This window comes from Bos grunniens, chromosome 15 (assembly GCF_055505025.1).
Source record: "Bos grunniens cultivar Pamir isolate PY7600 chromosome 15, Bosgru_T2T1.0, whole genome shotgun sequence".
Lineage (NCBI taxonomy): Eukaryota > Metazoa > Chordata > Mammalia > Artiodactyla > Bovidae > Bos > Bos grunniens.
In genome coordinates, this window is record NC_141179.1 from 49193701 (window position 1) to 49209892 (window position 16192).

Here is a 16192-nt window from a genome sequence, read left to right on the forward strand (position 1 = left end):
TGTTGGTGGGAGGGATTGGGGGCAAGAGAAGAAGGGGACGACAGAGGATGAGATGGCTGGATGGCACCACTGACTCTATGGATATGAGTCTCAGTAAACTCCGAGAGTTGGTGATGGGAAGGGAGGCCTGGCATGCTGCAATTCGTGGGGTCGCAAAAGTCAGACACGACTGAGTGACTGATCTGATCAAGAAGAGAAAAGAATAAACTTTGATTCACTGTAAAGAACAAAAGAGAGTGGCTAATAACCCTGGATTACCAGATGACCATACTTGCAGTCACACTGGTTTTGTCCTGTATCATTGGGTTGCTGCTGTTGCTGCTGCTAAGTTACTTCAGTCGTGTCCGACTCTGTAGGACCCCATAGATGGCAGCTTACCAGGCTCCCCCGTCCCTGGGATTCTCCAGGCAAGAACACTGGAGTGGGTTGCCATTTCCTTCTCTGCTGGGGTCCAGCCCCTGCTGATCCAGGATATTTGAAGGAGAGATGGCCTAGGCGACTATTTATATGCTAATTAGAGATATAAAGAGTAATAGAATGAGGATAGCTCAGTAGGAAAATTCAGTGGAGAAAAGAGGCTGAGTAGCTTGGTTTACGCCGAAAATCAATATAACCTGTGACACCAGGTTAGCTCTGACCACGGAGGCTGCAGGCGCCCTCTCAAATAGTGGAAGGTGCCCCACCTTAGACACCTTCTCGAGTGGGTCTTAGAAGCCCAGGCAAATAAATGGTCGCAGAGGATATCCATGCTCCAGATGGAGACTCAGCTGGAAGTTAAAGGGAAGAATAACATGGGGAGACCAAGCATTGGTGAGCAAGGCCCATAGCTTTATTTTTAACAGGGGCTTATATACCCTAAGTTACACATAGAGGATAATAGGGGATGCAAAGTCAGCAGTTTTTGATCCTTATCAAAAACCAGGGTTTTTTTTTGTTTTGTTTTTGTTTTGTTGATACATTTATTATAAGTGTTGATAAATTTATTATAAGTTCAAATATCAATAAGAAATTTTCCAAAGCATTTTTAATAGGAATGTATGCTATGAATGAATGAAATAAATTAGGAAACAGTAAATTTTCAGAAAAGGCACTTATTTCCCAATGTTAAAAAAAAAAAAAAAGAGAGAGAGAGAACAATTTAAAAACATAACCAGTTAGAAATTGAAGTCAAATAGCTTTACTACAAGATGGCTAATAAAACTCATCAAATTAGTAGAAATATGATTAAATTAAATATGAAAAATAAAAATAAAAATGAGAAGGGTCTGAACATGCCTATAGTGTTTGTAGAATTGTCTAAATGAAGATGGTGATCCTTACCATTCAGAGAGAAAAGTATCATGAAAAAGCTTATTTGGCCAGATATCTGCTTACTTGGTCTAAGAGCATATTCAGGTACATCATACAATAGAATATCATTTAAGCATAAAGGTAAATGACATGCTTATTTATGTACAACCCAAAGAAACCTTGAGAACATTATTCTAAGTGTTCTCTTAGTTCATTATTCTTTCTTTCTTATATTTAATTATCTTGATAGAACTGTACATTAATTGATAGGTAGACATCTTTCTTATCTTTATTTCTTATTTTACCTTATTCGTTATTCTTTCTTTCTAAGAAGAGAGCCAGACATACAAAGCCAAATATTGTTTCATTCCACTTATATGAGATGTCCAAGGTAGTGAAAGCACAGACACAGAAAGTCAATTATGGTTGCCCTGTAATGGGGCAGGAGAATGAGAAGTACCTGCTAAGGGGAGTGGAATATCTTTATTAGGATGGTGAAAATGTTCTAGAATTTGATAGTAGTGTTGGTTGTGCAATTTTTTTTTTAAATTTTATTTTATTTAACTTTACAATATTGTATTAGTTTTGACATATATCAAAATGAATCTGCCACAGGTATACACGTGTTCCCCATCCTGAACCCTCCTCCCACCTCCCTCCCCATACCATCCCTCTGGGTCATCCAGGTGCACCAGCCCCAAGCATCCAGTATCGTGCATCGAACCTGGACTGGCGACTTGTTTCATATATGATGTTATACATATTTCAATGCCGTTCTCCCAAATTATCCCACCCTCTCCCTCTCCCACAGAGTCCAAAAGACTATTCTATACATCAGTGTCTCTTTTGCTGTCTCGTATACAGGGTTATTGTTACCATCTTTCTAAATTCCATATATATGCATTAGTATACTGTATTGGTGTTTTTCTTTCTGGCTTACTTCACTCTGTATAACAGGTTCCAGTTTCACCCACCTCATTAGAACTGATTCAAATGTATTCTTTTTAATGGCTGAGTAATACTCCATTGTGTATATGTACCACAGCTTTCTTATCCATTCATCTGCTGATGGGCATCTAGGCTGCTTCCATGTCCTGGCTATTATAAACAGTGCTGCGATGAACATTGGGGTACACGTGTGTCTTTCAATTCTCAGTGTGTTTCCTCAGTGTGTATGCCCAGCAGTGGGATTGTTGGATCATAAGGCAGTTCTATTTCCAGTTTTTTAAGGAATCTCCACACTGTTCTCCATAGTGGCTGTACTAGTATGCATTCCCACCAACAGTGTAAGAGGGTTCCCTTTTCTCTGCACCCTCTCCAGCATTTATTGCTTGTAGACTTTTGGATCACAGCCATTCTGACTGGTGTGAAATGGTACCTCATAGTGGTTTTGATTTGCATTTCTCTGATAATGAGTGATGTTGAGCATCTTTTCATGTGTTTGTTAGCCATCTGTATGTCTTCTTTGGAGAAATGTCTATTTAGTTCTTTGGCCCATTTTTTGATTTGGTCATTTATTTTTCTGGAGTTGAGCTGTAGGAGTTGCTTGTATATTTTTGAGATTAGTTGTTTGTCAGTTGCTTCATTTGCTATTATTTTCTCCCATTCTGAAGGCTGTCTTTTCACCTTGCTTATAGTTTCCTTTGTTGTGCATAAGCTTTTAAGTTTAATTAGGTCCCATTTGTTTATTTTTGCTTTTATTTCCAATATTCTGGGAGGTGGGTCATAGAGGATCCTGCTGTGATGTATGTCGGAGAGTGTTTTGCCTATGTTCTCCTCTAGGAGTTTTATAGTTTCTGGTCTTACATTGAGATCTTTAATCCATTTTGAGTTTATTTTTGTGTATGGTGTTAGAAAGTGCTTTAGTTTCATTCTTTTACAAGTGGTTGACCAGTTTTCCCAGCACCACTTGTTAAGGAGATTGTCTATAATCCATTGTATATTCTTGCCTCCTTTGTCAAAGATAAGGTGTCCATAGTGCGTGGGTTTATCTCTGGGCATTCTATTTTGTTCCATTGATCTATATTTCTGTCTTTGTGCCAGTACCATACTGTCTTCATGACTGTGGCTTTGTAGTAGAGCCTGAAGTCAGGCAGGTTGATTCCTCCAGTTCCATTCTTCTTTCTCAAGATAGCTTTGGCTATTCGAGGTTTTTTGTATTTCCATACAAATTGTGAAATTATTTGTTCAAGCTCTGTGAAGAATACCGTTGGTAGCTTGATAGGGATTGCATTGAATCTATAAATTGCTTTGGGTAGTATACTCATTTTCACGATATTGATTCTTCCAATCCATAAACATGGTATATTTCTCCATCTATTAGTGTCCTCTTTGATTTCTTTCACCAGTGTTTTATAGTTTTCTATATATAGGTCTTTAGTTTCTTTAGGTACACATATTCCTAAGTATTTTATTCTTTTCATTGCAGTGGTGAATGGAATTGTTTCCTTAATTTCTCTCTCTATTTTCTCATTGTTAGTGTATAGGAATGCAAGGGATTTCTGTGTTTTGACTTTATATCCTGCAACTTTACTTTGTTCTGTGTGCAGGCCTGGCGGTGTTTTAGGCTAGGGCTGGCTTTTCGCATGGTAGATATCCCACAGTCTGGTTTGTTAGCCCAAATTATTTCTCTCAGGTAGCGCTGGGGGTATTCACGCCAGATCCTTACTCTAAGCCATGCAGCCCGCACTGCGCCTCCCTGCCCAGACCCCGCTTGCTAATCGCAGATGCAGGCGACTGCGCTGCTTCTCCGCTGGGGGAGTTACTGTAGGGCTTGTAATCTGTGGGTTTTAATTGTTTATTTTTCCTCCCTGTTATGTTGCCCTCTGTGCTTCCAAGGCTCGGCACAGACTCGGCAGTGAGAATGTTTCCTGGTGTTTGGAAACTTCTCTCTTTTTAAGACTCCCTTCCCGGGATGGAACTCCGTCCCTCCCTGTTTTGTCTCTTTTTTGGTCTTTTATATTTTTTCCTACCTCCTTTTGAACACAATGTGTTGCTTTTCTGGGTGCTGATGTCCTCTGCTGGCATTCAGAAGTTGTTTTGTGGAATTTACTCGGTGTTTAAATGTTCTTTTGATGAATTTGTGGGGGAGAAAGTGTTCTCCCCGTCCTATTCCTCTGCCATCTTCTGATAGATCTCGGTTGTGCAATTTTTTGAACATATCAAAAACCAGAGACTTGTACTCTTTAAAGGGTGAGTTACATGGTATGTGAATTGCATCTCAATGAATTAAAAAAAAAAATTTGTGTCAGTATATTTATAGAAAGAACATACTAGAAAAATTACTAGATGCATGTTTTTAAATTTAGGATATACCAAATAAATGTGGTGACATGAACTGATGATCAAAAAGGCAGCTAAGCTCAAATGTAATTATTAAATATTTATTCAGGGAAGAAAGGTTATATGGGAATTCTGACTTTTTACCTATTTTTTTGGTAAAACTTAAACTGTTCTAAAAATAAAGTGTAGAAATTAAAGATAATTTAAGAGTAGGAATAATTATTCTACAACTATGAAAATATTATTAATTATTAAATAATTAACTTAATTATTAAATTATTAAACACCTCTTCTTCCACATGTTTTTTAGTGCATGCCTGCTTAGTCATTCATTCAGGTCCAACTTTTTGCAACTCCTTGGACTGTAGACTGCCTGGCTCCTCTGTCTATGGAATTTTCCTGGAAATAATACTGGAGTGGGTGGATATTTCCTACTCCAGGGAATCTCCCTGACCTAGGGATTGAACCTGCATTTCTTGTGTCTCCTGCACTGTCAGGGGAATTTTTTACCATTGTGCCACCTGAGAAGGCTTTGTCTTCTTTAGAAAACCATCCAGATTATCCTATTGTGAAAATAAATTCTCATTATGAAAGTTGTGGTAGAATTTTTGTGCATTCATTTTCTAAATCTTCAGCAATATGTATTTGTTCATATTTAAAATGTTTCATATATGTGTAGGTCAGGAGTATACATATAAATTACATATGAGATCTATATGAAAAAAGAAGTTACATACAGAGAAAATGTTGTGATACATGCTATGAGAGCTATTAGAAGGGATAGAGACAGAAAGGAAAATGGTCTAAATTCCTTAAAGGAAATGCCTAAGTTCTAAAAGCAGGAGAGCACTCAGAATATAAAAAAACTACACATATTGATATGCATAAGATCAGGAATAAGATACAGATTCATCAAGTACTTTCTGTTGAAAAATCCAGAGCATTTGTATGAAAAATACCAGGAAATAAAAGATGAAAAATATTATTTTCTTCTTCATAGGCTCTTATGTAAGGTTGAAAACAGGAATAAGATGATCCCTTGGAGGAGGAAATGGCTACCCAATCCTATATGCTTGCCTGGAGAATTCCATGGACAGAGGAAACTAGTAGACCACAGTCTAGGGGATTGCAAAGAGTTGGACACAACTGAACACACTCACACACACAATAGAGAGAAGGTAATTTATCTGAGAATTTATTTTAGAAATAATCACTGAGACCTGTACATTTTATAGAACTGAGGACAATAGCAAAAGCCAATGATGTTCTTGGCTTGGTTGAATGAGTAAATAATGGTAACCATTTCTCAATTGAGAATACTTTTCAAAAGTACTTGATAAAAATACAATTTATCCTGATGTGCAATATTTTTCAAGAATAGTACAGTGAACTCCTTTATACAATGTACCCAGGGTCACAAATGATTTTTTACTTTGCCCCATTTTGCTTTATCACTCAACAAATGACTAGATAGATGGATTGATAGGTAGATAATTGGATAGATTATTTTTCTGAAGTGTTTTCGAGTAAATTAGAGACATAATATTCCTTTACAGCTAACTATTTTGTTATATATTTCCCTAGGAAAAGGGTAATCTATTGCATAACTATAGTAGTATAGCCATTATCAGAACATTTAGCACTAAAGACATTACAGCCTAAGTAGTATTCCATATTCCAAGTTTGAAAATAGTTCAAAGACTTCTATACCTTTATTTTCTTGCCCCAAATCCAATTCAGATACACAGTGCATTTAATATTCATGTCCTTTTAGACTTCTTTAACCTATAGTAATTTCTTTGACTTGATACATTTTCTCCTTTGTTTTGTTTTATTTCTGACAACTCATTGACTTAATATTTTAAAACTTTGTGTTGAAGTCTAACATATGTATAGAAATATATTGTACAGCTTAAATAATTTTTCACAAAGTAGGCATAAATACGTAACAACCCAGTTGAAGAAGAGAATACATTACTTGCACCTAGAAGCCCCTTTCTGTATTGTTCATTATATCACCATATCTGCAAGTAAAGGGAAAGATGTTCCTTTACACAATTCCCCTCTTTTATGATTCTTACTCTCACTACCGAGGTAGAGTCCATAATCCTATTAACAGAGAATTGACATGTGCTAATAGGATCCTAAAACCATCTAACATGCTGGCAGATTAAAAACAACAACAAATATAACAAACAGAAAACTCAAGAATCTCAAATAGCATGTTGTTTTATTATATTGTGAAATACCATTACCACTCACAAAAAGTAAAACAACAAAGTATTATTTATGGTAAATTTTACGAATGGAACATTTTTACCATTTGGATACGGATCTGCTTCATCTTTGCACCATAGATAAGTGGATTGAGAAATGGAGGGACCAGCAAGTAAATGCTAGAAATGAGAATATGGATAAAAGTGGGGATGTGAGAACCAAACCTATGTGCAAAGAAGGAGAAGAAGGCAAGGAAGTAGAACTGGAGGAAGACACAGATGTGAGCGATACAAGTGTTGAATGCTTTCAACCTAGCTTCCTTCTGGGGCAAACGAAAAACTGTGATAAATATCTGTATATAGGACAATGTAATGAAAGAGAGATCAAACACTGCAATGCTGAAAGCCACAAATAAACCATAGATTTTGTTGACCCGGATATTTCCTGCAGCCAGTTTCACAATGGCCATATGCTCACAGTAGGAGTGGGAGATGACTGTTTTGTGGTAAAATTGCAATCGGAATTTTATCAGTACTAGGCAAGGGGCTACAAGAAGGGCAGCTCTGAGTGTTACCACACTTGCTATTTGAGAAATGAGGTGGGGAGTGAAGATGGCAGCATGTCTGAGTGGATAACAGACTGCTACATAGCGGTCCAGGGCCATGGCCAGCAAGATGCCTGACTCTATGCCCTGAAATGTGTGAATGAGCCACATTTGAAGCAAGCAGGAGTCGAAATATATCTCTGGTATGTGAAACCAGAAGATTCCAAGCATCTTGGGCACAACACTGGTAAGAAGTGCAATATCAGTTACCCCTAGCATGCCTAGGAAAATGTACATGGGCTCATGGAGGCTGGGCTCTGATTTGATGATGATCAGAAGCAAAGAATTTCCGATCATAGCAATGAGATACATAATACAGAATGGAACCCCAATCCAACATTGCACAGACTCTAGGCCTGGGATTCCTATCAGTGTCAACACAGAGGGCATGAAGACTGTGATGTTGGAAATGGACATAGTGTCCTAGGGTCTCCTGATGCAAACAAAAGAATATCTAAGTCAGTGCTGCTTCCTCTTTTAATTCCTATTTTCATCCAAAGTCACAATATTGAATGCATGATTTTTCCTAGAACACTAAAACCATGTCATCTGCCTCATTCAAATATAGGAGGTAAAAGAAAGATCCGTAATGATACATCATTTTTTAAAGACAGACATCTAAAGACAGACAAGCCCTAAAAATGTGATTTGCCACTGCATTAGATAGAACCAGTCAAATTTCCGAGTAAGGGGATCAACTACTGACTCATCTGTTATTTCACTTCAGACCTGTGGACAAAAACAGTATGCTTGTTTATTTTGCTGGCAGCTAGATTTTAGGCAGAAATTGATAATTCGCTCCATATTCCACATTCCAATTTCTGCTTTAGTATTCTGTTATTCTCAGTCGTTTCTCAGTCTAAAACAGTCAGTTTGGACTGGCAAAAACTCAGACTTGACCATTATTAGTGCAGAATGCTATCCAAAAAAGAGAATAGACCTAGATAAGCTTGTCACCTGAAATAAAAATATATTTGTTTATGTAGTGATCTATATTATATATTTCTATTGAAGACTAGATATCTTTCAGAGGAAGGTGAAGGGAGAGTTGTAGAAAAGATCACTCAAATCCAAAGTTTCTTGCCACCTTTTTACATTTCTAGTAAAACTGCATTAGATTTGCCTATATTTCCAACAGCTGAAATAACTAAGATTTTGTATTTAAAATGAATAAAATACATTACTGAATACACATACAAAATAAGTAGAGTGGACCTTTAGGAGATAAGAAATACAGTAGCAACTGAATAGAGAGGTAAGAGGACTCATTCTTAATGGTCTAAGGATATAAGAACATGGGTAAATGTAAATTTAATAGAGTCTTCTCTTTTGAGTTAAAACCTTTCAAAGCTGTCATTAGCATGGCATTTGACTAATTTAAGCTCATTGATTTTTCATTTAAAATAGATAGCCTGAAACACTTGAACCGTTTTTTCTGAGCTCAGGCATAAAAATTCAATAGAAAATGAAGGGATGGAAGGATATGCTCCTTGCTGTTGCTGCTGCTAAGTCACTTCAGTCATGTCTGACTCTGTGCGACCCCATGGACTGCAGCCTACCAGGCTTCTCCGTCCATGGGATTCTCCAGGCAAGAACACTGGAGTGGGGTGCCATTTCCTTCTCCAATGCATGAAAGTGGAAAGTGAAGTTGCTCAGTCCTGTCTGACTCTTAGTGACCCCATGGACTGCAGCCTACCAGGCTCCTCCATCCATGGGATTTTCTGGGCAACAGTACTGGAGTGGGGTGCCATTGCCTTCTCCCATGCTTCTTAAAAGATGTCAAATATAGAGCTACACACAGGAGACAGAAAGCTCACCTCAGGATTTCAGAAATGTTTAAGAAGAGAAATTTAGAACAAGTGAAAAAATGTAATCATTACTCAAATCACTGACAAATGATTTTTTTTTAAAACTTTGGATCTTACCCATTATATCAAATTTGATAACCTGATCAAAGAGTCAGACACGACTGAGCGACTGAGCTGAACTGAACCTGATCAAAATCATTTCCTGTTAAGCACTGCATATTTTTAATCAAAAACTTATCAAACTGAACATTAGAGAAATGTTTGTAAGTTTGTGGAAATAGGGTTAGGTTTTTTTCATTCCTTCATAGGTTCTCCAATAAAGTTGCTTCATGTAAGTAAGCTCATGATCAGTTAACCCTACACAGAATGTCAACAGATGGGGCAGTAATGCGGGAAGCAGCTGTGGTTCCTGCTGCCAAACCACAAATGGAAGACTCAAGAGGTCATTTTAATGCTGTCGCTTGTATCAGTTAACATAGGTTTATGATAGACTAGTCATTAAAATAAACAATGGATATCCATAGGTTTGCTCCTCAATGACTAATCGTATATCAATCCATGCATACTTAACTCTAACAATAGTCAAGTTGTTCTTTCTAAAACGTATTCAGAATGAGAATGGAAATCCACAGTATTTAACTTTCTGAAGAAGTAGGAGCAATATTTGAGCATGATCTGATAATTACAGATAGTGGATTGGCAGGTGGGAAGTACATGATTGAGTGCAGAGTTGAATGGATGAAGTGACTACTGTTGAAAAAGCTGACAATGAAACATTACAGAGGTAAACTTGGGAACAGTGAGACTTACTTGTTAATTGTTGAGTGCCCATTCTGCTTTTACCAGATATCTGAAAAGTATTGTCAGTTCTTCATATTGACATCTCTCAACATTTATAACACACTGACTCTGCTTATTCCTGTGTATTATGTGTTCTAAGTCCCTCTTCATTCTATCTGGACTCCCTGTAACAGCACACAGTCAATGTCAGGAACACGAATCCATTTGGTGCTGGGGCCATCTGCGATGAGTAGATATCTCTGGGACAGCCTTTCATGTTTTTTCTCTTGTCTCTGTAATAGACATATTCCATCTTTTGTAAGTTTGTCTGAGATCATGTTTTTGCATTCATTCTCTAATAAAACAAAAGGCAATATCTGTATTACTTGGAGGCATAGCATCAATTTATTCAGCTTGAATTGAAGAAGAAAGCTGCTAAACATTAGTTTAACATTCTCTAATAAATGTGTGGAGGAAGAGGATTTATAAACATAAAATGAGGGCTTTATTAGCCACCAGTTAAACCACAAGGGACCCACCAAATTTTAGTTATGTCCTCTTGGGTTCATCCACACTTAATATCCCTGAAATTATTACTACAACTTACAGATACCTCCTTGGTCTTTTTTATCTTTTGCATAAAATTCTAAATAAGAGATATTTATATACACCAGTGTTCATTTAATAAGCAGAGTTCTTTTTCTGCCTTCCTCATTTCTCAAAGGAAAAAGCAAACATAAAGTCTACTACTATTATAGACATGTTTCTTTGCTAATGAATTCTACTTAAGTAAATAACCTGGAATACTCCCTTTCAATCAGACAATTTGGGAAGAAAAATCTGTATCCATAATGTTCTTTTATTATGCACTTATTTCCTGCAGTCTCACTCCTTTGATTTGTATTTTATTGAGACTATTTTTGTACATTCAGTAAATTTGTTTTTGGTGAATTTCTCAGAGTGACCAATTGTAGTGGACATTTCTAAATCCTACCAGTTGGAGTTATGAGTAACTGGTTGCACACATGACTTTATTTTTTCCACCCCTCCATTTATAACTTCCCTTCTGTTGCTCATCTCTTCCTTCAAAAGAAGTTGTTATGTGTGTCAGATATATGAAGGAATCATTTCATGTTCTGTTAATGAAAAAAAGTATTTCTTAAAATTTTTGGAAATGCAGAGAGATGAATTAGTATAACTTTTATCATGTGTGCAAGTAATACATTCTTAGAAAGTCTTATGCATATGATACCTTTCTCTTTGACGTATTTCACCCAGTTTCTAGACTTTATTATATGTAATTAACCTTTAGATATACTTGATGTAATTTGGATATGTTGGCAAATTTAGGACGAATCTTTTCTGTGGGCTGGAGGAAAGTACTGACAGTGGATTTCAGGGTGAATGAGAGATAGTGATGAAAAGTGAAAGATCTAAATTCTCTTTCCAGAAATTCTTCTGTGAAGGAGAATGAAAACATTATACTGACTCATGTTGAAGGCAACTGATTCAGAGATTTTACTGACAACTATACTTCTCTTCAGCCTATTTTTTATTTCCTAATTTACCATTTTGTGTCCCATCTATTCTCGTCTAATAATTGTGTTTAAATTTTGGTGACTCCAAAAGTTCTTTCCTGGGTCCTGATGTTCAAGCTATACAAATACAACAGTTATTTTATCTACTCAAAAGAATTCTGTTATCTCCAATATGTCATCTACTAGAACAATATTGCACACAATTTTTTTTCATTTTCTTCACTCCGTTCCCATTAGAGAAGGCTAGCATATCTTATCCAGATTTCAGTTCATGCTGAATATTCTTTGAAAAACTGTCCCCAGTTAATTTTATTCCCAGAAGGCTAACAAGTTTTTTCTTTATTTTAACATTTGGAAATACACTCATGCCTGCCAATCCTTATGTTTGTTGGCTTTCACTTTCTTCTCTTTTTTCTTGTTTACTTTTTAAAAGTAATTCAATATTCTTTAATACAGAGTGCCATAAATTTTAACTTTTTTTACCAAAATTGTGGGTATGTATTCATTATGAAGCATCCATCAGTCTTGCAAACTAGGCCCTCAGCAGAGTAAGACTTAAGACCTATTTTCTGTCCATTTCTTATTTTAAAAAAGCTAGTCATTGAGTGACTTGAATCTCCAAAATCTGCTAAAGTGCCAAAATCCATAAATTATGAAGTTGTTATTAATCCCTATATTAAAAAATCAATTGAGTCTCAAAAATGATGCTGAGATAATTCAATGGAAAATAGTACTTTATACAAATAATGTTTAAACAACAGGGTAGTCATTTTAAAAAATTAATTTTTTTCTTAACAAATAATAATAACTTGAAATTGATTATAAACCTAAATGTAAGATCTAAAATTATACAATTGCTAGGAGTAAACAGCATTTTTGTGATCATTTAGGCAACGATTTCTTAGAAAAGACCAAAAACCATAAAACAAGAGTATAGGCTGATTAATATTAGACTTCATGAAAATTAAAAATATGCCATGAAAAGTGAAAGTGAAGTTGCTCAGTCATGTCCAACTCTTTGCAACATTATGGATTGTAGCCTACCACGCTTCTCCGTCCATGGGATTTTCCAGGCAAGAATACAGGAGTGGGTTGACATGCCCTTCTCCAGGGGATCTTCCTGAGCCAGGGATCAAGCCCAGGTCTCCTGCATTGCTGGCAGATGCTTTACCCTCTGAGCTACCAGGAAGCCCTAGCATGCTATAGAAAGAGTAAAATAAAACCAGAGACTGGGAGGCAATATTTGCAAAATACGTGAGTGTGAAGGTATTAGTCACTCAGTCGTGTCCGACTCTTTGTGACCCCATGGACTGTAGCCCATCAGGCTCCCCTGTCCATGGAATTCTCCAGGCAAGAATACCGGAGTAGGTTGCCATTTCCTTCTCCAGGGGATCTTCCCAACCCAGGGATTGAACCTGCATCTCCTGCATTACAGGCAGATTCTTTACCATATGATCTACCAGGGAAGCAAAATACATAGATAGTCATTTTTTTCTTTAAATCCAGGATATGTTCAAACATTCACAACAATTAAAAAGATTAGGGTAAAATGGCTTTATTTAATAACTCTTCAAATTTTTGCCCCTCATGAGATGGTATTGTAATACAGAAGAGAGCATAGTGTAAAGTTACAATTATTATCGCAATTGAAGAAGCTAGAGATAGAAAACTAATTAATAAAATACATATAAACCCAGAAATGCATCCTTACTAGATAGCTGTGCTGTGCTCAGTCATGCCCAAATCTTTGTGACTCCATGGACTATGGCTCACCAGGCTCCTCTGTCCATGGTATTTTCCAAACAAGAATCCTGGGGTGGATTGCCATTTCCTTCTCCAGGGAATCTTCCCCACCCAGGGATCAAACCAGTCCTCCTGCATTGGCAGGTGGATTATTTATCACTGGGCCACCAGGGAAGCCCAGAAGTATTAAGAAATATTTAGGAATATTTCTAAAAGTACATCACAGAGATTTTTAAATTACTTAACATAGGCACACAAAAATACACATATGGCATTTAAGCACATGAAAAGAACCACAGCATCTTTATCTTTTAGAGGATGCAAATTAAAATTATGATCAGATGTAATTACTCATCAACTACAATAGATCAAGATTTAAAGATTGATATTGTCAATCATTGGTGATAATGAGGAACATCCAGAACTCTCATACACAGCTGATGAGAGCATAAAATTGTATGGCCATTAGTGAGAGCAGTTTGAAATTTGTTTTAAAAGTTAATCTTGCACATAACAAATGCCCTAGCATTTCCATGCTTAGTATTTATACAAGAAGAATACAAATGTCAATGTATGTGAGACATTTACTCAAATAATCAGATCAGTATTGTTCTTAATGGTGTAAAATTTTAAATATGTAGTTCTGTTTGAAAATACATTAACATAAGACTTTTATTCTTGAGGGGAGGGAGGTGGGAGGGGGGTTCAGGATGGGGAACACGTGTATACGTGTGGTGGATTCACGTTGATGTATGGCAAAACCAATACAATATTGTAAAGTAAAAATAATAATAATAATAAATAAATGATAAATGGTTTTAAAAAAAAAGAATTGGCTGGAACTGCATAGCTTCTGCCTTTTTTGTACAGGGAAAAGTCGCTTCCATTGCTCAGTCTTCACTAGTCTCTACTGTTTCATATTTAGTCTCTTTTGTTTCTGTAATATTTCTGCCCCAATAAGCATTTTAATTATTTCAGATTTAGATGAAAAGCATAATTTTGACATCATGTTCTCTCTGTGCCAGGAGACTATTTCAAGAATATGTCTCTCTTCTCTGATGGCAGGGTTAGGAAAGTTCCGGTAGAGAGTATCAGACTTTCAGCAGAGCTCTGCTCTTGAACTAACCTCCTTTTAGCCTTCTTTCCTTCTTTCCCTCACACCCCACCCTCTTTTCCCTCTTCTCCTCATTCTTATTCTCTTCTTTGCTTCTTTCTATGAATTAAAAGTAAACATAAATGTGGAGGGCGTAGTAACATGTTTGACTTAAAGAATAAATTTGGACTTTTTCTAACAATGTCAATCTGATTTAAACAATGAGAACTGATTTTTGTAAAATTGGTACACATTTATCATTTTTACACAGAAAAGATATATTGCAGATCCAAAGACTTAGCAGAAATATATTGAAATCACATTGCAATAAAATATTGTAAAATAATATATTTTAAATCTATTTAGAGTTAAGGTGAAAAATGTTAGATGTCAACATTAAAATATAATAATTGATACATAATTGGTTTTAAAAATTTAAGGAGTATTAGAGTGAATATGGTTGAAGACTACTGCTCTAGAATCCCCACTCTTTTTTTTTAAGTTAATTTATTCATTTTAATTGGAGAATAATTACTTTACAATATTGTGATGATTTTTACCATACATCAACATGAATAGGCCACAGAATATTATTTTTAATAAGGAAGAGGTATCAATGTGTACTTGTTCAAATAAAAGTTGTTTTGTTGTTCAGTGACCAAGTTGTGTCTGATTCTTTGCAAACCCATGGACTGTAGCACGCCAGGCCTCCCTGTCCCTCACCATCTCCCAGAGTTTGCCCAAGTTCATATCCATTGAATTGGTGAAGCCATCCCACCATCTCATCCTCTGTTGCCCTCTTCTCCTTCTGCCTTCAATCTTTCCCACCATCAAGGTCTTTTCCAATCAGTCAACTGTTCACATAAGGTGGCCCAAGTATTGGAATTTCAGTTTCAGTTTCAGTCCTTCCAAAGATTATTCAGTGTTGATTTCCTTTAAAATTGACTGGTTTGATCTTCTTGCTTTCCAGAGGACTCTCAAAAGTCTTCTCCAGCACTACAGTTTAAAAGCACCAATTCTTTGACACTCTGCCTTTGTTGTCAGGCTCTCACATCCATACATGACTACTGGAAAACCATAGCCTTGACTATATGGAACTTTGTTGGCAAAGTGATGTCTTTGGTTTTTAATACACTGTCTAGGTTTGTCATAGCTTTCCTGCCAAGAAGCAATGGTCTTCTAACTTCATGGCTGCAGTCACCATTCACAGTGATTTTAGAGCTAAAGAAAAGAAAATCTGTCACTGCTTCCACTTTTTCCCCTTCTATTTGCCATGAACTGATGGGACTGGATGCCACAATCTTGGCATTTTTAAAAAAAATAATTAATTTTAATTGGAGGCTAATTCTTTACAATATTGTCGTGGTTTTTGCCATACATTGACATAAATCAACCATGAGTGTAGGTGTGTCCCCCATCTTGAAACCCCTCCCACGTCCTTCCCCATCCCATCCCTCAGGGTCGTCCCAGGGCCCCAGTCCTGAGTGCCCTGTCTCATGCATCAAACCTGGACTGGTGATCTATTTCACATATGGTCATATACATGTTTCAGTGCTATTCTCTCAAACCATCCCACCCTCGCCTTCTCCCACAGAGTACAAAAGTCTGTTCTTTATATCTGTGTCTCTTTTGCTGTCTCGCATATAGGGTCATTGTTACCGTCTTTCTAAATTCCATATATATGCGTTAATATACTGTATTGGTGTTTTTCTCTCTGACTTACTTCACTCTGTATCATAGGTTCCAGTTTCATCCACCTCATTAGAACTGATTCAAATGTGTTCTTTTTAATAGCTGAGTAATATTCCATTGTGTATATGTACCACAGCTTTCTTAT

At 36.5% G+C, this 16192-nt stretch overlaps 1 protein-coding gene across 1 annotated transcript; it reads right to left on the bottom strand.

Moving 5' to 3' along the window:
• Window positions 1-6871: 6871 nt before the first annotated feature.
• On the bottom strand, window positions 6872-7810 carry LOC147358012 (olfactory receptor 52A1-like). Its single transcript, XM_086342019.1, has one exon. The coding sequence runs from the start codon at window positions 7808-7810 to the stop codon at window positions 6872-6874; it is 939 nt and encodes a 312-aa protein (XP_086198145.1).
• Window positions 7811-16192: the final 8382 nt, after the last annotated feature.

What these genes read in the sequence shown, in the direction of transcription:
- LOC147358012 (XM_086342019.1), bottom strand. Translation starts at nt 7,810, where the DNA reads ATGTCCATTTCCAACATCACAGTCTTCATGCCCTCTGTGTTGACACTG.